Here is a 22,613-nt window from a genome sequence, read left to right on the forward strand (position 1 = left end):
GGGTAAGATGTAGTGGCCTCTTGCACTTTGTTTGGGGTGCATTAGTCAGATGCCCCCTGGTCTGAATCAGATGCCAGTGGGAACATACCTTCGGAGTAGCTTCCTTGGCTGGCAGGTGGCAATTGTACTAATGGTAATCAAGCAGTTTTATCTGCTTCCCAGTAACTTGCTTTAATTTTTATTTCCTAGGAGAATATTACGTGAAATAGTGAAGGGAGGTGATAATGCACCATGGCAGCGGTCCTCAGAATGTCCAGCACCCGCTGCAGCGGTCCAGGTCCTTTACCGGCAGTGAAGAGGAGCAGCCGGCTCAGCCAAACCTGTCCCCATCCCCCGCAGCACCCTTTGCTCCGTCTGCCAGCCCCTCCGCACCGCAGTCCCCCAGTTACCAGATACAGCAGCTGATGAGCAGAAGTCCCGTGACTGGACAGAATGTGAACATCACCCTGCAGAGCGTTGGCCCTGTCGTGGGAGGAAACCAGCAGATCACACTGGCCCCGCTGCCGCTGCCCAGCCCTACCTCACCAGGCTTCCAGTTCAGTGCGCAGCAGAGGCGCTTTGAGCATGGCTCCCCATCATACATCCAAGTTACCTCCCCGCTGTCTCAGCAGGTCCAGACGCAGAGCCCCACACAGCCCAGCCCAGGAGCGGGGCAGGCCCTGCAGAGTGTGCGTGCTGGGGCCCCGGGCCCAGGGCTGGGTATTTGCAGCAGCAGCCCCACTGGAGGCTTTGTGGATGCCAGTGTGCTTGTGAGGCAGATCAGCTTGAGTCCATCCAGCAGCGGGCACTTTGTGTTTCAGGAGGCACCAGGCCTTGCCCCGATGGCTCAGGGAGCCCAGGTTCAGCTCCAGCATGCAGGGACTCCCATTGTGGCCCGAGAACGGAGACTGTCCCAACCGCATGCGCAGTCAGGAGGCACTATTCACCATCTGGGGCCCCAGAGCCCTGTGGCTGCAGGTGGGACTGGCCTGCAGCCCCTGGCCACCCCAGGCCATATCACCACAGCAAGCCTGCCGCCCCAGATCAGCAGCATCATCCAGGGCCAGTTGATCCAGCAGCAACAGCAGGCACTGCAGGGCCAGCCACTGAGCAGACCTCTTGGATTCGAGAGGGCTCCCGGCGTGCTACTCCCTGGGGTTGGGGGACCCTCACCATTTGGGATGACATCCCCTCCACCACCCACCAGCCCGTCCAGAACTACCATGCCCCTGGGCCTTTCCAGCCTACCCCTCACGTCTGTGGGCAGCTTAGGGGTGAAGAAGGTACCCAAGAAGCTGGAGGAGATCCCCCCAGCCTCCCAGGAGATGGCGCAGATGCGGAAGCAGTGCCTGGACTACCACTACAAGGAGATGGAGGTGCTCAGGGAGGCCTTCAAGGAGTATCTTATTGAACTGTTTTTCTTGCAACATCTTCAGGGGAACATGATGGATTTCCTAGCCTTTAAGAAGAAGCATTATGCCCCGTTACAAGCGTATCTTAGGCAGAATGATTTGGACATTGAAGAGGAAGATGAAGAGGAGGAAGAAGAGGAAGAAAAATCTGAGGTTATTAATGATGAGGTAAGAAACAGCAGCTTAATAGTGTAGAGGATCTGTGTGAAGCAAATTATAGTGCACACAGCAGCGAGTGGAAAAGTAACTCTTGAGCCTGGGTATTACACAGATTGTGAGTTCATCAGGGTCTGATGGAGGCGTAAGGTTGGAGAATGCATTTCCCTTCTCTCTTTGTGGTGGGGAAGAGCTGTTCCCATACAGCTGAGTAGGGAAGGGGGTGCCCGGGCCGTGACTGGTGCCTACTCAGCACCAGGTGCCATCACTGAGAACCAGAGCCCATCTCACCCAGGCCTGGCCAGTGCAGTCCAGTGTCCCCTTCGCCTGGGCCTGTGGTCATGGCAGACACTGACTGCTGTCCCCAGCCTTTCTGGTAAGGCTTAGCACCTCTCCCCTGGTTTCCAGGTTTCACATGGTATTTATGTAGCACTGTCCGTAAACACTGCCAGCGTAGTTTTTAACAAAGAGTTTAAATCACCAGCCAAAATTACAACTCACTATTTTTATAGGAGATTCCATTTATTTATTTCATTTTGCAGTGCCAGGAATCAAACCCAGGGCTTTCACACTGAGCTGTATTCCCAGCCTTGTTAATTTTTTGAGACAAGTTCTCACTAAGTTGCTCAGGCTAGGCTTGAACTTGGAATTCTCCTGCCTCAGCCTCACAGAGTGCTGGCATTACAGGTGTCTGTCACCACAGCTGGATTTATAGGAGATCTTCATAATTAAGATAATAGTTATCGGGCCGGGGATTTAGCTCAGTGGTTCTGCCACCTGTCTCGCAAGCGGAAGGACCCAAGTTTGATCCCCGGTACCAAAAAAAAAAAATTATTATGGCAAAGAAATTAGAATTTTTTCCCATTGTTAGAAGTAGTTTTAGGTTTGAGATCACATTTTAAATCCACACTTCTGCACTTGCCTATTAAGTGATATTTAAGATAGAATCTTTTGTAGACAGTTTATGTTTTGGTGCCTAGGATAGGTGCACAATAAATCCCACACCATAGGTGTTCCCAAGGTCCTCTTATTTGTGCTTCCTAAACCAGGGTGACAGAGAATTGTACTGTAATGCACTGTATTTTGTGCCTCTGTGTTGTGTAGTGTACACTATGTTGGTGAAGCTATTTTTGTTTTATGATAGAGCTAAAACAGTTTAAATCTTTGTCAGCCCTTGTGCAAAGAAACTGGCTTTTGGTGAGCAAAAGCTTGTCTCTCTGCTGCAGTGTCCTCACTGGCATCGATGGGTGTGTCTGTGGCTTGGCCATCTGTGTCTCCTTCAGCACCCTTCCCGGGGTGGGCTGTTTTGTTTTTCAGGTCTATATGACTGTTTCAAGGACTCCCTCTATTGCCATGAAACAGTGAAATCCAGTTCTTTTTATGTTTATACCAACATTGTCTGTGAGCTCAGTCACCTTATCTGTACTTGGGAAGAAAAGTAAATCCCTGCTTACAGCTTCCTAATGCAGGTAGATAGCAGTGCTGTCTGTGGTAAAGATGGCCCAGGAAGCTGCAGGGCTTTGTTACTTGAGTCTGCCATTCCCACTTTAAGGTTTGAAGGTGCCAAACCTAGGATGTTTTCTTTGACCTAAACTGGAGTCCTAAAGATTGGCAGTTGTTATGTTACAAATTTGTCAGTTCAGTGTCCTTTTACAGGATGTGATGCAAAAACATTTCATTTTTAAACACCTGAATCAGTGAGCTGACAGCAATGAAATTCTAACACAATTTTGAGCAGTCTAAAAATTATGTTGCTTTTTTTCTCAAAATATTTCTCTCAGGTAAAGGTTGTGACAGGCAAGGATGGGCAGACTGGGACTCCTGTTGCTATAGCAACCCAGCTTCCGCCAAATGTTTCTGCTGCTTTTTCATCCCAGCAGCAACCATTTCAGGTACTTTTCGATGGTTCTAAACTTTAGTCTCATCCCAAACGTTTCCTTCATCCAGGTATTTTAAACTTCAATTTACTATTTGCTCTTTGGCATTTTTTTTCCAGAGCCCATTCCTTATTTTTTAAAAGTAAAAAAGCCTTCTTGCATATAGTTATTAAATTGCATGAATCAGTGACCACACAGAGCTTACTGCATTATTTTTTTGCATACCTGCAGTGTGGTAGTAGCTTTTAGTGTGCATGTCATCTAATCTGCAAGTCCTGTTGATTGTATGCTCAGGGTTCCTTGTGTGCTGTGTTTAAATGTTCGTTCTTTCTTGTGTCTTTTATTGTATTTTGAGAACAGTGCAAAACAGAACAAGAGCAGATTTTGGCAGATGACAATGTGGTACACTCCTTAGCTAGAGGAGATGCTGGCGTGAGACTACCCCGGGGCACGAGGGCCGGGGGCTTCCCAGGGGAGGTCAGCAGGTGCAGTCTAGTGATGCCAGGAATTTAAGACAGTGTCAGAGCCGAGCACTTTTGGAATAGATCATGCTGGGTTCTAAGAGCAGTTTCTGCTTTGGTGATATTTTTTATTTTTTGTTTTTATTTTAAATTTTGATATAATTTCAAACATATTGTACAAGTTGCAATAGGCATACAAGAAACTCCCTTGATATCTAGTCTAAATTTACCAGTTGTTGACTTTTTGCCCCATTTGCACTAGTTTCATTCTCTCATCTATACATGTGACATCACATAATGCCCCTTTATCCCTAGTTACTTCAACACCTAGTAGACAAGGGTGTTAGCTTACCTAACCCCAGTACAGTGATCCATAGTGTATTTCAGATTCCATCTGCTGTTCTGTAGCTGCACTTTCCAGCCCTCTCCCCATCCCAGGATTCCTACCAGGGTCTCACAGGGTATAGTCTTCCTGCCTCTTTGGTCTTTAATCTGGGCCACTGTCTCAGCCTTCACTGACCTCAGTGTTTCCCAGAAGTGCAGAGCAGCTGTCCTGTAGACACTGCAGCATGGGGCTGTCCGTGCTTTATCAGGACAGATTGATAGAGCCGTGTACTCCCCACTATGACAGTCAAACACAGAACAGTTCTGCCACACAGACCTGTCTGGTCTCCCCTTGGATTCATCCCTCTCACTTCATCTGTGTTCTCCAGCTCTGTGACTGCCTTCTCCAGGCTGGGGTGGAGGCTCTCGCTCCGCATAGAGCACTGGAGGGGGTGCAGTTTGTTGCATTTACCAGTAGTTTTTGTCACTGAGTAGTGCTTCATTTCCTGAATAAGTTGTGCCTTATTCATTCTTTTACCCTTTGGAAGATCTTGGGTTGTTTTCATTTAGGATTTATGAATAAAGCAACTGTAATTGCTCTCATATAGTTTTCTGAGTGAACATGGACTTTGATTTCATTTCTGTAGATACCTAGGAGTCTGATTCCTGGGTTGTGTAAATGTATGTTTGCTTTTCTAGGAAATGGCCAGCTTTTCTGCTGGTTGGCGTCCCATAGCAGTGTGGCCTGCCTCCTTGCTGCCCTCCCTGCTACCGCTTGTCATCAGGGTTCTGTTTGAGTCACCCTGATAGGTACGCACCTGTTTCAGTGTGTTGTGTCACTAAGACTAATGAGCATCTTTGCTTGCAATCTTCGGTTGTTTGTCTTTCATGAAGTATTTGTTTATGACTCACTTATTTTTTATTGAATTTTGTTTTATTGGTGCATTTGAAAGCTCCTTGCATAATATGGATATCAGGTTTTTTGTCAGACATGAGATTTGCAAGTTTTCCCCTAGTCTGTTCTTCTCTCAATACTTAGCTTTTGCAGAGGAAATGTTTTAAATTGGATGAAGTAGGGCTTACCATTTTTTAAATGGATCATGTTTCTGATATCATATCTAAGAACCCTTTGCTTCTGTGTTTTCTTTTGGAAGTTTTATAATTTTTTTGGTTTTTGGTGGTCCTGGGGATTGAGCCCAGGAAGTGTGGAATTACATCCCCAGTCCCTAGCCCTGCTTTTTTTTTTTTTTTTTTTTGAAGCTAAGGTCTCCCTGTGTAATTCAGGCTGGTCTTGAACTCACCTTATAGCCCAGACTGGCCTTGAACTCACAGTGATCCTCCTGCTTCCGCCTCCCAAATGCTAAAATTACAAGCATGAGCCATTACGCCCAGGTTTTGTTTGTTTGTTAACTTTGAGGCAGGGTCTTGCTAGGTTGCCTAGGCTGGCTTTGAATTTGTAATTTTCCTACCTCTGCCACTCAAGTACTTGGGAATAGAAGTGTGTGCCACCGTGCCTCTTTGGAAGTTTTGTAGTTTTACATTTAGACTTGTAATCCATTTTCAGTGAAGCTCTGTATAATGTGACAGATACAGGTAGCAGTTCATTTTTTACATGTGGGTGTTCAGTTGTGCCCGAGCCATGTCGTGAAGAGACTGTCCTGCTCTCTCGAGTTGACTTTGGGTCTCTGTCTAGAAGTCGGGTGGCCCCCTGGGTGTGGTGCTGTTCCTGGGCCTGGTCTTCTGCTGGTTCCAGCCAGCCTCCCACTGCCGCACCATCCTGGCTCCTGTGGCTTCGCAGTCAGCCTTGAGGCAGAGTGTGCTCTCCAGTATTCTTTCTCAGTACTGCTCTGGTCATTCAGTTCCTTTCACGTTGAGCAGCTTGGGGAAAAGTAGTGCCTTGGCAGTAGTGAGTTTGTGGCCCTTAAAGGTGGGCTGTCTTTCCATGTGTTTGTGTCTTTGATGTCTTCTATTAGCATTTTGTAATTTTCAGTGTATTAACTTGTATACATATTTTGCTAGATTTTTACCAATTTTTTGTGGTGTTGTAAATAGTACTTAAAATTAAAAAACAGTTTCCAGCTGTACACTGCAAGTGTATAGAAATACAGTGGATTACTTGAGTCTGTGTTCTGCAGCCTTGCTAAGCTCACAGGTGTTAGGAGCTGCTATTTTAGATCCCATGGGGTTTCCTGCATAGAGAATCATGTTTGCAAGGAGAGCAGGACTTGTTTTTCTCTTCCTAGCCGTATGTCTGTTCTTTCCCCTTGTTCTGTGGCCTGGCCAGGGGCTTCCAGTATGGTGCTGAAGGGCAGGGGTAAGTGCAGACACCCAGCCTTCCCATTCTCCGGGAGCACTGGTCCTTCACCAGGATGTGGGAGCTGTGCATTGGACATGTCCTTTATCATCAGTGGGTGTGGAATTTTGTTAATGCTATTTCTGTTCTGTTGATTTGATTTACGATTTTTCTTCTTTTCTTTGAGACAGGATTTTGCAGTATAGTATAGTGTAGGCTCGCGTTGAATTTGCTGTGTACCCCAGGCTGTCCTCGAACTCATGGTCCTCCTGCCTCAGCCTCCTGAGAGCTGGGATTACAGGTCTGCACCATGTCAGGCTTGTGACTTTTCTTCCTCAGTGTGTAAAAATGGAGTTACTTTAAATTGATGTATAATTTACAGATGGGATTGCATAGATCTTTGGTATTAGTTTTGCTGAGTTTTGACAAACACGTGTACCCTTGTCACCCACACGACAGTCATGGTGTCCATTTTTGCCACTCTGTAAGCTTTCCTGGTGCTTCTTGCCAGGCCTCTGCTGCCCAGTCCCTCCCTGCTGTCCTCTTGGTATTTAATCTGATGCTGGGTTGTCTGTATAGACTCATGGGAGCCCTTCACACCAGCTCCAGTGCACTTTTGAGATGTCCCTGTGACTTTACGACACAAACTACATTACAGTTCATTATGCATGTGCCTCGATGCAGCTCTGGAGTCAGACATTTCTCGAAGGGTCCTGGTTCCTTTTTGTGGGGAATGATAATTTGATTTTGCTATTTAGGTGCTTGTTGTAGTGAGTTTAAATTGAAGATTGGCAGGAAATTTATTAGTAGACCTCTTTCCTGTCACTACGTGGAGGAATGTAATATATTAGTGCATTTATAGGTCACACTGATAATATCTGCTGAAGAACAGGTCGGTGGCAGGCAAGGAGTAGTTACAGATGTATCAAAAAGATGGTCGGAGCCGGGCGTGGTAATGCATGCCTGTAATCCCAGCACTGCAGAGGCTGAGGCAGGAGGATCGCTGTGAGTTCAAGGCCAGCCTGGGCTACATAGTGAGTTCAGGGTCGGCCTGAACTACAAAGGGAGACCCTGCCTCAAAAAACAAAACAAAACAGAAAAGATTGTCAGTATTTTCACTTTAAATGAACTACTCTGATTTTCTGTTACATGGACTAGATTGCTAGAGGTTAAATTGGGAAGAATATTCCATGAGATTCTCTCTCACATTTTACATTTTTAAATTTTTTGCTGTACTGAGGATGGAACCTAGCAGTGCTCTACCACCGAGCTACACCCCCTTGCCCCTTTTTATTTTTTGAGATGAAATCTTGCTAAGTCACTAAGTTACCAGTCTGGGCTCGAACTTGCCGTCTTCCTGTTTATTTCAGGTGTGTAGAAAAGTTGAATCATAGAAATGAAAGAATGGAATGGTAGGGGAAAATAGGGACATGTTGATCAGAGTATAAAATTTGCAGTTATAAAATGAACACATTTGGGAGACCTGATGTGCATCATGGTGACTATTTGATAATGCTGTATTCATGCCTGAAATTTGCTGGGAGAGAACTTCCAGTGTTCTCACACAGAAAAAGCTAACTCTTGAGATGACAAGTTTAAAAACTGGACTATGGAACTAATTTCACTATCTATCAGATCACCTTTTACACTTTAAATACATATGGTTTTTATTTATTTATTTATTTATTTGGTACCAGGGATTGAACTCGGGCGGCGAAACCACTGAGCTAAATCCCCGGCCCTACATATGGCTTTTAGAAAGACCTTGTCTCAAAATTTAAAAAGGGGTGGAGGGTGCTAGGGATGCAGCTCAGTGTAAAGGCCCTGGGTTCAGTCCCCAGTAGCACACAGGGATGTGCACATGCACGCACACTTCAGTGTAAGTGACAAAACCCATATTTGTCTGCAGTGTCATCACCTACAGGCTTATCTCTGAGCAGCCTGGCTTGCGACTGTCTCCTGTTGTGAATGTGCTGCAGTGAACTGGAACTGCGGGTTCCTCTCCAGACTCTGATTTTCCTTCTCTCAGACATGCTTGAAGTGGGGCTGCTGGATCATATGGCAGTTCTATTACTAATTTTTTGAAGACCCTTCATATTTTTTCCATAATGGTTATGCTAATTTTCATTTCTACCAACAGTGTACAGATGCTTAACACAATTCCTGCAGTGAGGGTCTTGGTGGGAAGAGGGTGTAGGAAGTTTTAAAGACACGAATAGTTTTACTTCTTATGCCATGTGATGTGTACATGGTGATTGATTTATTATTGGCCTATTTATTTATTTATTTTTGGTACCAGGGATTGAACTCAGGACCTTGTGCTTTTGAGGCAGGTGCAGTGCCACTCAGCTAAATCCCTGCCTCCGCCCTTTTTACGTTTTAATGTAATTTTCTATTCAACAATGTATTATAAAAATTTTCAAATATACAGAAAAATTGAATGGATTGTTGAGTGAAGGATACCCCATTATTTAAATTGTAGGATTAGTTTTGCTATGCTTTTAAAGTTGCATACATGTTTTATAATTTCTTTTGTAGGTATGATATATTTCATTATAAAAATGATTTAAAAGGCCAAAGGAGGGAAACAGTAGGTCTAGATTTTGAGTTACGGATTTTTTGAGGCAAATGCTAGTGAATGTCTGAGGAAATAAAAAAGTTGAAAAGAAAAAAATCTCCTTAATAAGAACCAAAATACTCATGTAGAGGTACAAGATCCCAATGATGAATGTAACTGTATTTTATACCCAAAATGTACCAATAAACTTAATGGAAAAAATATACATTAAAAAAAAATCTTTCCTTTAGAGGGAAAAAAAATTTCAGTATGGGTTTTATTTACTGCCAGCTGTTAGAATTTTTATGTTGTGTAATTAATATAGACAAACTGTAGAAATAAATCCAGACCTGTCTGTATCATATATGTATTAATATCTAAAAGATTTCAGGTGTTATTAGTGTACAGGTGTTGTATATAAAATAATATAGAAGCACATTTATTTATAAAGACTCATCCTAAGTAGAAATCTTTCAGTCATTCTCCTGTTAGAGAACATGAACGAATATCTGTAATTTCATAATTCTGACAATGACTTTTCACGTTTTGTTGCCTGTCAGCCAGCTGACACAAATGTATTACACTTTTTCATTTCATTTTATTTCACAAGTGCTCCTTTTGTGTTTTACTCACTGTTAATAATTCTTTGGCAGCGACTCATTCTCCCTTGCTTTGAGGAACTGCAGTCCAGTTGGACGTTGTCTGATCGGTGGTTCCATCCCCTCTGTGTAGAAGTGTCCTTTGGGGTAGTATGCCTGGACCAGGAGGCCTTAGCACCTGAGGAGCTGCTGTGTGTGTAGTTGGGGTTCAGTCAGGAGCGCTAAGCCTGTTGGTGTGGCCTTGAGCCTTACTGCTGGTATGTGACAGGCTTGGCCGCCATACTGAATGTCCCTAAAAGGTTTAAACATAGCTTCAGCCGGGTGTGGTAATGCACACCGTAATCCCAGCACTCGGAGGCTGATGGCAGGCCAGTTCGAGGCCAACCCGAACTGCATCGTGAGACCCTGTCTCATAAAACAAACAACACAAAAAAACCCTGGCTTCAGTGTGAGCTTTATTTGCAGCAGTATCTGTGCTAATCAAGCTGTAGGTTTGCAGTCCCAGTGCTAGCGCGCATGTTCTTTTTGTCTGTTTCTCAAGGCTGTTGAGATGATGTCAGGAGTGTGGTTACTGCATGCAGGAGTATTACTGGTATCAGTTATTCCTGTGCTTTCCTGTGTTTACAGTGTTTCAATGATAATAACACAGCTGCTTTGTATATTATTTTATGTATAAGCACATATTTTTATGTGTATAGTAAAAGTTTATAGAAATACAGTGGTACAGTGATATCTTTTTTTTTTTTTTTTTTGGTACCGGGGATTGAACTCAGGACCTTGCGCTTGTGAGGCAGGCGGTAAAACCACTAAGCCAAATCCCCGGCCCAGTGTTATCTTGTTTTGATATGTGAGGTGTGATTGAAGAATATAGTGAATGTTTAAATTAAAATAACTTCGGCTGGAGATTTAGCTCAGTGGTTCCGGCACCTGCCTTGCAAGCACAAGGGCCGGAGTTTGATCCCCGGTACCAAAAAAAAAAAAAGAAAGAATTAAAATAGCTTATTACAGCACTTCTCAAAAAGAAAAGTAGTGAAGTGAAGGCACCACAGATGGTTTGAGCTCTCCTCAGTTAGCTGTGTGCAAGATCTAGCCTGAGGAGGCTTGGAAGCTGGGAGGAACAGAGGTGGTGGGTAGGGTACTCGGTCCCCCCACTTACACACTTAGACATGTGTCCTGAGGTGCTCAGGAGGACCTCTGTCCGCTCCTGTGGCCGGTTCTGCCTTTCAGTGACTGAGTCAGTCTTGAAAAGGGCATGGCCCTCCTAGCTTACCATTTACTTAAGTATTTGTTTATTTAAATTGGGCAGAAATTTGGTTCCCAGAAGCTGCCAGCTGTTACTGGTCTTCAGTCCACTTGTGTCGAGGTGGCTGATGTTCCAGGCTGTCTCTCCTGTGGGACGTGGGTCTCGTTTCTTCTCCTGTCAGTGGTTTCTAGGCTCTGAGTAAACTTTCTTTTGGCATTGTCTATCTTACAGAGCACCGAGAATTAAACCCCTGTAAGTATCCGTTTCCTCCATGGGGAATTATTTTTTCTTTCTAAAAGGGTTTTCTCAGCCAGGTGCAGTGGCACAGGCCTGTAATCCCAGCACTGGGAGGCTGAGGCCTGACAATCACTGGGAGTTCGAGGGCAGCCTGACTTCAAAGCGAGACCCTGTCTCAAAAAAAAAAAAAGTTTTCTCTTTTCAAGTCAAGTTTATATTTTATTTTCTTGCAAATATTTATTCTTTTTGAGACAAAGTATCACTATTGTAGTCTAGGCATGCCTTGAATTCACTCTAGTCTAGATTGGTCTCAAGTTCATACTCCTCCTGCCTCAGACTCCTGAGTACTGGGGTCACCGGTGTTTGCAACCATACCTGGCTGCTCAAGTTTGTATTTTATTTTATTTTATTTTGTTTTTTGGTACCGGGGATCAAACTTGGGTCCTTGCGCTTGCAGGGCAGGTGGCGGAACCACTGAGCTAAATCCTGGGCTCGCTATTTCCATTCTTTTCTTTTTTTAATCACTTTCCCCTTCCTTCCTTTCTTCCTCCATCTCTTTCTTGTTCCCCTTCCCACTTGTAAACTATCTCCCTACTTCCTATTATCTGTTTTATTTTGCTGTTTATATTTTGGGTTTCTTATATGAGAAAAATCAAACAGTAAACTTATGTGTCTGATTTATTTCACTTAACATTATGGTCTCAAGGTGCATTCAGGTTTGTATTTTAAAGGTATTAGTTTTTTTGCCATGCTGATGAAATACAAAACTAAACGTTCTACCAGTGAAGAATGGTTGCTGCCAGTGAGTGCCAGGGAGAGAGCATCATCCAGCAACCATGTCCCCTGTCCTGGCCAGGCTGAGTGCCAGCCGGGGCCTAGAAGCAGTGGAGGGCTTGCCCACCTGTCAGTGTCGAGGGGTGCAGACCTTTCTGACTTTAGCATGTTCACATGGCGGGGGGAATTCGTGAGGCACTGGTACATGCATGATCGGCCCATGCATGACTGTACCACTTCTCCCACTGGTGGTTCAAGCTGACAGAATGTGTTAATGAAGCCCAGTTCGTTGGTTTCTTCATGTGCATATCCATCTTCCCACACCATTCATTGAGTGGCTTTTTGTTTGCCTTCAGATTGCTCTGGCAAGTTTGAAAATCGTGTGCTTGTGTGTATTGATTGTTAGGTGGGCACTGCAGGTCCTGGTTGCTGGAGCCTTGGTGTGAGCATGGAAGTCAGGCCCTGCGTGGCTCTGCTTGTGGGAGTCCTGTCTTGTGGTCGCTGCCTCCTCTGCACTCTCAGGTCATCATTGAGCCCTTCTAGGGAATTTTTATTTCAGATGTTGTGTTTTTGAGTTCTAGAACCTTTAAGCTGCTCTCCACAGTTTGTTTTCCCGACAAAATTTTCAGCTTGTCCTTTATTACTGTGTGTTTTTCTTTACATTCTTGGGCATTCTTATCAAAAGCACTGTGAAGTCCTTGCCTTCTAATTCCAGCTGTGGGCTGCCCCGGGATTGATGTCCATTAATTATCTTTTGAGTTTGGCTCATGTTTTCTTGCTCTTTTACAAGTTTGAGCAGTTTTGTATTCAATTTTGGAAACTGGCTTCTGTTAGTCTTCTGAGGATTCTGAGAGTTTTGTGTTAATACCTAGCTCACTGTGGAACTGAAACTGTGGTCTTCTCCTAAGGCAGGTGGCCCTGACATCTGCTTCGTGTCTTGGCTTTCCTGTGCTGTTTGTGTCTGGCCGGGATCAGGGAGGTAGGCAGGCTCCTCTCTCCAGCAGGCTCCTTCATCCTGGCTTTGGGTCAGTCCTCAGGGTGTACCCTGGGCTCCGTACCACCCCATGTACCAGCTCTGGACACCTGCTGAGCCCCATTCCCTTCTCACAAGTATGATTCCCCTCATATCACTAGTGTCTTTTCATATTTTTAACAGCTTACTTAACAGTTATCTGGAATGTACCCCTTTATCATTTTCTTTTATTAAAAATAATTTGCTCTTTCATAATTAGTGCATGTTTACTATTGGGCATTTGGGAAATTTAGAAAATCCACATACAGATTAAAAGTTACCTGTAGTGACTGAGGTGGAGCTCAGTGTTAGAGCCCTTGCCTGGCATGCACAAGGCCCTGGGTTCCGTCCCCAACGCTGCTACCAAAAAACATAATGAAGGTGCCTGTGAGCCTGCCACAGAGAGGATGCTGCTAGCATCCCATCAGTCTTTCACATCACTCCTTCTTTTCTTCCTCCCCTTTGTCCACCCTCTGTCCTCTACTCTCTTCCTTCTTCCTCCCTCTTTGTTGAGTGTAGCAGAGTGCCTTCCTGGTGACTGTCCTGGGTGTCACTTGTGAACAAACACGGTGACATGGTTGGCAGTGAGTGGCTGTGCAGGGCTGCAGGGCAGTGGCTTGAAGCCATCCCCCTTGTTGAGGTGACTTTGTTTAGGTGTGCGTAGCTTCTGATTGAAACACCTGTCTGAGCAGAATAGACAGATGGAATCTTGTCCCTACCAGCGTGGCTGTAGTGGCCTTTGCTGGGGTGGCCAAGTTCTCATGCTGATTGAAAAGGGTTCATTGTGCTCACCAAGACTGAGCTAGTTGTCTTTGCAAAATAACACAGTGGCTTTTTAGGTCAACTTTTAAAAATTACTCATTTTGTTTTTTTGGTACCGGGAATTGAACCCAGGACCTTGCTCATGCTAGGCAGGAGCTCTGCCACCAAGCTGCACACCCAGCTCTTTCGATGAGTTGCCCAGGCTGGCCTTGAACTTCTGATCCTCCTGCCTCAGCCTCCTGAGTGGGCTGGGATTAGTGGCATGCACTCAACTTGGTTGAAAGATTTTATTTTTTAGAGCAGTTTTAGGTTCATAGCAGAATTGAGAGAAAGGGCTGGGGATTTAGCTCAGTGGTTCCGACGCCTGACTTGAAAGTGCAAGGACCTGAGTTCGATCTCTGGTACCAAAAAAAAAACCAAAAGAATTGAGAGAAAGGCACAGAGGACTCCCTTCCCTGCCCCATACACAGCCTTTTCCAGAATGTCTTACAGGTGCTTGGAACCAGGTAGCACAGGCCTTTGTAGATTGGTTTCTCTTGCTTTGAAATATGTAAGTAACACAGCACACACATTTCACATAACTCCTGTAGGTTGCTAACCCTAAGAAATACCACTTTGATGACCCAAGTTAGACTGTTACTTAATGGGAATTTTAGTGTCATTTTGCAGTAGAAGACAGCCTATGCTTCCTTGGACTATTGAGCCGTGTTTGGTGTGAGTCTGGGCCGTCAGTGCGCCTGGGCAGTCAGCCAAGCTGTAGTCGCAGAGCGGAAGCCAAGGTTTCACCCGAGAGGCCCCTTGGTGTCATTTACCCGATACAGAGCTAGTTAGGTGCCCAAGGACTGTAGATTTGTGCTGATTTGAAATTCTGTTTAAAACCAGAATAATGTCTTTTATAAGTCCTTTTTGTCCTGCAGAGGTAAGTTAGAACTGTGCAGTGTTTATCATGCACAAGTATACATTACCTACGTCTGTTTAAAGACACGGAGTAGATAACATTTCTCCTGTTAAAAATGAGTGGGGCTGGTGTTTGGGATCATTATGATAGTTGACATTCAGCCTTCTCACGCCCATGGATGAGGGGACTCTCACAGCTTCTCGTGTTTCTAGCAGCAGGCCCTGGTGGGGAGCCTGGTGGCGGGGCCTGGCACTGCAGCAGAGGCGGACCCCTTCCGGAGGCAACCAGCGATGCCACCTGCAGGTACGTGCCGGGCCGGGCTCTTGGGGCAGCCAGCTGGCGGGTGACCACACCCTGTCCCTTGCCTGCTGACTCTAGAGAGCTTAGCTTCTTCCTCCTTTCAAAGTTAGTTTTCTTCTGGTGATCATCAGCTGAACGAAGTATTTATGTGATGCTTATGTGTAGCAAACTTGACATTTTTCAGTGGATCAAGTGTGTTCCATTTTGGCTTTTCATCGGCACCTCTAGGCACCTTAGTCACCGTGATATGGTTAAACACAACATCACCCACTTCTTGAAGTCATTTTTTAGACTGAAGTTTTCCTTCACATTCTAAGCACAACGAAAGACTCAGGTGGTTCTGAAGGTGTCGCTTTAGGCTGCCTCTGGTTTGGTGCCTGCCTCCTCCCCAGCCACAGCAGTAACTGCTGTTCATATTTGTGGATTTGCACAGACTCGAGTATTGTTTGCATGTATGTTACTCTGAAAAAAATTAAATGTCATATACTGACTATTACGTCTTTTTAAAGATACTAACTTAATAATTAATGGCTGTCTCTAGAAGCCATGCACCAGATTCTTTTTGGAGGCTGTGTCGTATTCCCTTGTGTGGAGGACTCATACCTTACCAGCCAGCTCTTACCAGTGTTCGTTTGTTAGTGCCCCCTTTTGTCACACTCCACAGAGGATTGGGCATCTAGTCTCAAGTGTGTCTGACACATATCAGCTTATCTAAAGAAAAAGCTCCCAGAAACAAGCTGTCTGGTTAAATCTTGGTACAGTGGTGGTTTGGGGTACCAGTTAACTTACCCTCCAGAGGGGCAGGGCCAGTTCTACTGCTGTTGGCAGTGTCTGGTTCTCTCACAGTTTGGTCATCTTATTAGTTAAGTTTACATGATACAGTATTGGTCTGAACTCAGGGAACGTTCTGCTGCTGAACTACATTCTCAGTGCTTTTTATTCTTTTGACTCTAAGACAGTCTCGCTTAGTTGCCAGTTGCCCAGGTTGGCCTTGAACTCGAGACCCTCCTGCCTCAGCCTCCCCTGTAGCTGGGATTAGAGCTGTGTGCCACAGCTCCTGGCTGGCCATTTTATTTAGTATTACGTACCTTTTAATCTGATGATCTGAAGGTGAAAATTAGCTTTTGTTTGGGTGTGGGTTTCTCTGGTTTTGCGTAAGGCCACATAGTGTCTCCTCATGTTTGTTAACTGTTTGTGAGTCTGTTCTGTGCTAGCTGCTCATGTTCTCTGCCCGTGTTGCCCACCTGGTCACTGAGACTGTCCATGGGTTTGTGAACGCTCTTGGAATGTTCAAAACCAGCCCACCTGTCTCTTGTTGCCATGTCTCTCAACTGTTGCCTGTCCTTTGCCTTTTAATGATACTTTTTCTTATATTGGCAAATTTTTAATGAAAAGAAACGATATTTATCAACTTTATCTTTTATGGCATAGAAAGGCCTCTCCTGTTCAGAGATTATAAAGACACTTAACACATGTTTTTTCTACTACTTCTGTGGTTTTATTTTTACATGAAACGGCACCTTTCTTGAAAATTATTCTAGAGCAGTCTAAGCGACCTCGCCTTGAAGTGGGTCATCCAGGGGTAGTTTTCCAGCATCCAGGGGTGAACACAGGCGTCCCTCTGCAGCAGTTAATGCCGACAGTCCAAGGTAAGCCCCGGCGGAGAGCAGTGCCGTTCGCGTATAGCGAGGGCGTGCACGGAGCCCTTGACAGCCTTGAGGCTGTGCAGTCAAGGGAGTGCTAAAGTTGGGGCATTCCTCCAAGTCCCCTCAGCCCCCTGTGGAAAAGCCCCTGGAGACCATTCTGGCCACTCACATGGGACCCACACCTCCTTGTCGTTGTGCTTTCTAGCAAGTTTCACTCCTGTGTGTTTCTGAGTCGCTGCTGTTTTGGGTGCCCTGTGGTTGTTGGATGCTCGTTTTGCTTGGTGCTAACTTGCGAAAGCCAAGCGCCTTTCTTTCCTTCTCTGTGTGCTCATCCAACGTTAGACTGTAGAACACTCACTCCATTTGAGTGTGGCGGTTCTCACGTGGGCTTTGGGATGTCAGGTGTTTCCTCGTGACTTGGTGAAGCTGCCATGCTCTGAAGTCAGTGCTCTGGGCTTTCTTGTTTTGCAGGAGGGATGCCACCCACCCCCCAAGCCGCTCAGCTCTCTGGACAGAAGCAGAGCCAGCAGCAGTATGACCCCTCCACAGGACCCCCTGTGCAGAACGCTGCCAGCCTGCACACTCCACCGCCGCAGCTGCCCGCCAGGCTACCCCCAGCCAGCGTGCCCACTGTAGCCCTCCCTTCCTCGATGCAGTTCTCGCAGCAGCCTCAGGTGGGCGAGGCCCAGGCCCAGCTCCAGATCCCGGGGAAGACTCAGCAGCCACACATCCCTGTTCCTGCCGCCCCTCCCAGTCAGCTCCCCACCCCTTCTGCCCAGCCTGCACAGCCAGCCCTCCATACCCCGGTGGCCGGGAAGGCACAGCTGCAGGTCTCTCAGCTTCCGGTCCAGCCCCAGGTACTCTGCAGACATTTGTTGTTTTGTTAGTTGCAGGAAAAAAGAAAACAATTTGGGGAACTGACTTGTTGCTGGGTGTTCATTTTCTCATAGCATAGCAGTTTTGCTCGCCCTCTTAGAACATTGGGTTGATTTTGGTGGCTCCGAGATGATTTCATCTGATGCAGGAACAGTAGTCACTATTAAAATACCAGGAAACTAGGCATGATGGCTCACGCCTGTAATCACAGTACTTGGAAGGCTGAGGCAGGAGGATCTTTGGGAGTTCAAGGCCAGCCTGAACTACACAGTAAAACTCTGTTTCAAAAACAAAAACATACTAAGAAGCTATTGTTATTGTGCCTTTAGCACTGGGCCTCATGGCACCTGTTGCTGCACACTGCAGAGGGTGGTGTATCCCTTACAGCCTGAGAACTGCCTAGTCAGATGAAGCCCAGCTCTACCAGCCTCAGAGATGCTGGGCATGGCCCCTTATTAACATGGTGCCAAGCTGACAAGCCAGAGTGGGACCCTGCTCTGAGGGCAAAGGCATGCTCCTAACCACCCAATAGATCTTCTCTACATGCCTTTCTCTTATTTGATCCTATAGATTATAAATGTGTGTGAGGCATCACTGATTTGGTGTAATACACATTTTGTTTAAAATGCTCTTCTTCCCCCATCAGTCTGTTTCACCTTAGTGTGTGTTTGGAAGGTTTGTAGCAAGCTGGCTTCAGTTCCTGAAGACCAGTGAGTTTTGGGAGCTTGGGTACTGTCCTTCTGAGAGAGCGTGAAGGGGCTGGAGGGAAGGGTTCTCAGAGAATTGTCTCCACTCTCATCACTCATTTGTATCTTGAGAAAACCTTTCCTCTCACCTCCTGCTCACTTCCAAGGGAATTTCCGGGAGCTTTGAGTTGAAGTTCACTATGATTTGAAGCCAGGTCTTAGGTGTATAATAATAGCACAACAGCAGTCAGTAGCAGGCCCCACCTCCTTGTCATCTGCCAGCTGAGTGGTCAGGCACCATGAAGAGGACTTCATTGGCATCACTGTATCTTCTGTGCTCAGGGAGCCTAAGAGGCAGGCCCTCTCTGCCCGTTCACTGATGAGAAACACTTAGTCCAGAAAGACCAGCAGCTCAGCACATTGCACAGCCAGAGCCAGGGGGGGCATGCTTGGCCCCTGGGTGCTTGTGAGTGCAGTTCTTCCTCTCTTGGAGCCACGTACTGGGCTGGAGCAGCGCTGTGGTTCTTCACAGACTGGTTTATCTGCCTGTCTTGTTGGAGGGATCAGCTGTGGGGAATGATTTATAAATCAGTGGCAACCTGTTAATTGTGGCTGGGCAGGGGTTGGCATACATCTTCTTTAAAGGGCCTGTTAGGAAATTTCCTGGTTTTGCTGCTCATTGGGTCTCTGTCACTTAGCTCTACTGCCAGTGTGACAATGCAGCATGTGAGTGAGCAGATGTGGGCCATACAGCTTCGTTTCTGAAAGTGTGTGCCATGCGGCCTCTGAGTCTCCTCTGCCCTCGAGCCCTAGCCCTGTGGCCTGCGCCCCATCTGTGCCTGCCCTTCAAGGGCCCCTTGAGTGCTTAGCCGGCCTCTGTCCTGGTGCCAAAGGCCCTTAGTTTCCTAAGCTAGACCTTGGGACAACCCTGGGGCTTCTGTCTGCCTCCTGTGAGAGATGTACTTGGAATTTGTGCTTGCTCTTCAGAGAAAAGGATGCAAGATGAGCACGAGGCATTTACCAGTGAGGAAAAAGCTTGCATAATTAAAATGAAAATTTATTGTACTTAGAAAACAACAGAAAGACTGGAAAAGCAAAATAAAGAGCTTCAATGAGATCTAAAAGAAGGGGTGAAGGTGCAGGTTGTAGAGAGCTCTTACTAAGTCCTGGGCCAGAAGTGGACTGGCCTCCTGGACATTGTGCCACCTGTGGTCTCACAGTCTGGGCACGCGGTGAGCTCTGCTCACTTGCTATTGTGGGAGGAGGGGGTGGGGCTGGTCTCGTAGGTCCTAGGGCCTCGTCTTGACCCTGCTTTGTTGTCCCGCCTGTTAGACTGTGGCGTCGGCCAGGCCCCCACTGGACCCTGCCCAGCCCTGCCAGCGGCCCCTGCCCACCCCATCTTCTTCCTCGTCCCTTGCACCTGTGAGTGGTGCAGGCCCGGGACCCTTGCCTGCACGGTCCTCGCCAGTGAGCAGACCCTCCGCAAGCAGCAAGGCGTTGTCTCCTGTCACTTCCCGGTCTCCTGGGGCAGCGGTGCCGGGCCCCCCCAAACCACAGAGCCCTGCACAGAATGTTACCACATCCCAGGACACCCCTCAGGAGAAGCTGGCAGAGCAGATAGCCCTGGTAAGTGTGCTGAAGCCAGTTAGAACGTGTGTGCCAAGGAGGTGGAGGTCTTGCTATGTTGCCCAAGCTGGCCTCCCACTCTTGGGCCTGCCTCAGCCTCCAGAGTACCTGGGCCTTCAGGTATGAACTCTCATACCTGGCCTGTGTTCCTGTTTGTGGAGTGTTTATGGTTTTGATTTTGAAGGCTGTGGTAGTTTAAAGCTGAACACTTGGTGAGGACAATTCAGCATGGCTTGGGGTCATTAGAAGCCACAGTCAAAGCTTGGGTCATCCCCTCCTTGGGTGGAAGCAGGCTCTGAGCAGTCTCTTGCTTGTGATAAGACAGTGCGGGGCTGCTTTCCTAACAGCTTCAGGGGAGGCGGCACAGCCAGGTAGGCCTGGTGGTAAGTCAGGGTGGCCCTCTCCTAGCATTGCTGCCCAGCATGGAGTGCTTAGTTTTTGTTAGGTGCCTAAGCACTTCCTTTATTCAACTTCATTAGGGGAATAAAAAAGATCACAGTAGACTGGAGATTTAGCTCAGTGGTGCCACGCCTGCCTTGCAAGCACAAAGTCCTGAGTTCAATCCCCAGTACCAAAAAAAAAAAAAAGAAAAAGAAAAAGATAAAGTAGATCAAAATAGAATGTTACAAACCCACTGCTCCTCCTTATCTGACTATAACACAGTGATCAATATATGGCAGTCTCACTTCCTAGATTCCTCTCCTCCCTGATGGTTTTGAAGCAGATTCCAGCATTGTATTGTTTTCCTTATAAATACTTTGGTACAAACATTTGGGTTTTTTTGTTTTTGTTTTTTTTTGGGTACCAGGGATTAAACTCAGGACCTTGCACTTTCGAGGCAGGCATGGTGCCACTGAGCTAAATCCCCAACCCCACAAACATTGGGTTTTGCTGGGAAAGGTAGTATATGCCTAGCTACTCAGGAGGCTGAGGTAGGAAGATCCAGAGTTAGAGACTACCCTCAGCAGCTCAGGGAGACCCTACTTCAAAATAAAAAATAATAAAAAGTACTGGGGCTGAGGATGTAGCTCAGTGGTAGAATGGTTGCCTAGAATGCAGAGGCCCTGGAGTTTCTGGTGCTGGGAATGGAACCTAGGGCCTCATGCATGCAAGGCAAGTACTTTTCCACTAAGTTACCTTGGTTGGGTTTTATTCTGCTTTTAGAGGTGGGGTGGGCCTGCTGCTCTGGCCTCCTCTGAGGCATCCAGGAGAGTCACAGCTTCGCTCTGCTGACAGCCCTCAAGCCATGTGACTGGTATTCAAGGCTCGCCTCCTCGTGGTCTCTCCCCTCAGTGCCTGACTGAGCCTTTCCTATGGTGGTGTGAAGATTCTTGGGCCCAGGTTAGTGGGACACACTAATTGTGTGCTCACCACTTGTCTCCCCATACTGCACTCTTCCAGGAAAACCAGATCCACCAGCGGATAGCAGATTTGCGAAAGGAAGGCTTATGGTCTTTGAGGCGGCTGCCTAAGCTGCAGGAGGCCCCCCGCCCCAAGTCCCACTGGGACTACCTTCTGGAGGAGATGCAGTGGATGGCCACAGACTTTGCCCAGGAGCGAAGGTGGAAGTTGGCTGCTGCTAAGAAGGTAGGGTTGTAGTAGGTGGGCGCCAGCCTGCACTCTATGGGCTTCTGGGAAGTGTTGTGCATGTGGAAGGAAGGCAGCCATGGGGTTTGCAGAGCTGCAGCCCGGACTGCTGGGAGTAGGGCTGTGCCCGGCTGCAGTTCTGCTGCGGGGCTGGGTTCCTGTCTTTTCTTTTGGCACTTGGGATCAGGAGGCCTCTGGTGTCCCACACCCTGCTGGTGTCCGGGCTGATCAGGAGGCGAGGTGGACGGGGCGCAGGTGTCGGCCCATCAGCATGTCCTGGCCTTTGTGCCTGCCTGCCTGTGGTTCCTCACTGCCCTCTTCTAGCTCGCTGAGAACTGACTCTTGTCACTGTGCCCATGGCAGACAGTCCCAGGAGAGCCAGAGGCAGCTCTCAGACAGCCCCAGTTGCCCTCGTCTATGGCCCTGTCTGTCGTGGGCCACTGTGCTGCCCTCACTTTCCTGTGCTCAGGGCCCCCTGCCCTGTGCACGTCCTGCCTCTGATCCCTCACCCTTAATTTTTTTTTTTTTTTTTTTTTTTGGTGGGGTGGTTTTTGAGACAGCGTCTTGGTATGTATGTTGGAAATAAGCCCCTAGATTCAATTTGTCAGTGCAGATAATGAAGTGCTCAGACACTAAGAAATCTCAACAAAGCTGTTTACTTTTGTAAAGAGGTGCAAGCATGAGGTAGCAAGCGTGCAGGACAAGCAAGGTTGTCCCTTTTATCCCTAATGCAGGAGAAGCTGCTGACCTTTAAATTCATTGGGTGAATTCAAAGGCTTACAGTCTATCACGGTTGACTAGAGTGGGGTGGTGGTGGGGTTGGTGCATTGCTGAGTAAGTCAGAGAGGGGGTGTGGGTTTAGAAGGAAAAGTATTTTGGGGAAAAGTACATAGTAGTAACCATTTTTCGGACCTCAGGATATTAATGGGGCTGGGGGTGGGGGGTCAGTAGTGAGTAGATGGCCAGGTCATTTAAACCCAAAATGGAGTTGCTTTGGCCTTGTGCTTTGACAGAAAAGACAAAGCCTACTTCTCACAGTTTCCCTCACCTTATATCTTTGTATTCTTTTTTAAAAACTCTGTCACGTTTTTCTATCAGGAACATATTAGCCAGATAAGGTGGGGGGGGAGGCTGGTAAGGGCAGTCTCTAGGCAAGAATAAATAAGCCTTAAAGCACATGACCAAAGCATGGGCACTAGAATAGAAAAGCAGGTTGGGAAAGAAGGCATATCCAGATACTGTTTTTAAGGAATTGGAATAGCAGTTGTAACTAGTGGGCTTTTAGACCTGTATATAGGTGTTGCCAGA

At 46.8% G+C, this 22,613-nt stretch overlaps 1 protein-coding gene across 24 annotated transcripts in view; it reads left to right on the forward strand.

Moving 5' to 3' along the window:
- Positions 1–22,613, forward strand: part of Ep400 (E1A binding protein p400) — a 106,575-nt gene that overhangs the window by 14,464 nt on the left and 69,498 nt on the right. For 13 of the 24 annotated variants that reach the window (XR_002394605.2, XR_002394604.2, XM_021257704.2 and 10 more), the window contains 7 exons: positions 190–1,559; positions 3,329–3,439; positions 14,797–14,887; positions 16,426–16,533; positions 17,002–17,387; positions 19,425–19,718; positions 21,120–21,305. Coding sequence is in view for 22 of the 24 variants with exons in the window: in XM_021257704.2 (XP_021113363.2) it covers positions 225–1,559; positions 3,329–3,439; positions 14,797–14,887; positions 16,426–16,533; positions 17,002–17,387; positions 19,425–19,718; positions 21,120–21,305 (2,511 nt within the window). In the remaining 2 variants the exon portion in view is untranslated. The remainder of the gene's footprint in view (positions 1–189; positions 1,560–3,328; positions 3,440–14,796; positions 14,888–16,425; positions 16,534–17,001; positions 17,388–19,424; positions 19,719–21,119; positions 21,306–22,613) is intronic. The other 11 variants (XM_087198044.1, XM_004844014.4, XM_004844013.4 and 8 more) reach the window with 7 other exon arrangements.

The sequence above is a fragment of the Heterocephalus glaber genome, unplaced genomic scaffold (assembly GCF_053883595.1).
Source record: "Heterocephalus glaber isolate CG9 unplaced genomic scaffold, H.glaber_assembly_v1.0 deba00001687, whole genome shotgun sequence".
Lineage (NCBI taxonomy): Eukaryota > Metazoa > Chordata > Mammalia > Rodentia > Bathyergidae > Heterocephalus > Heterocephalus glaber.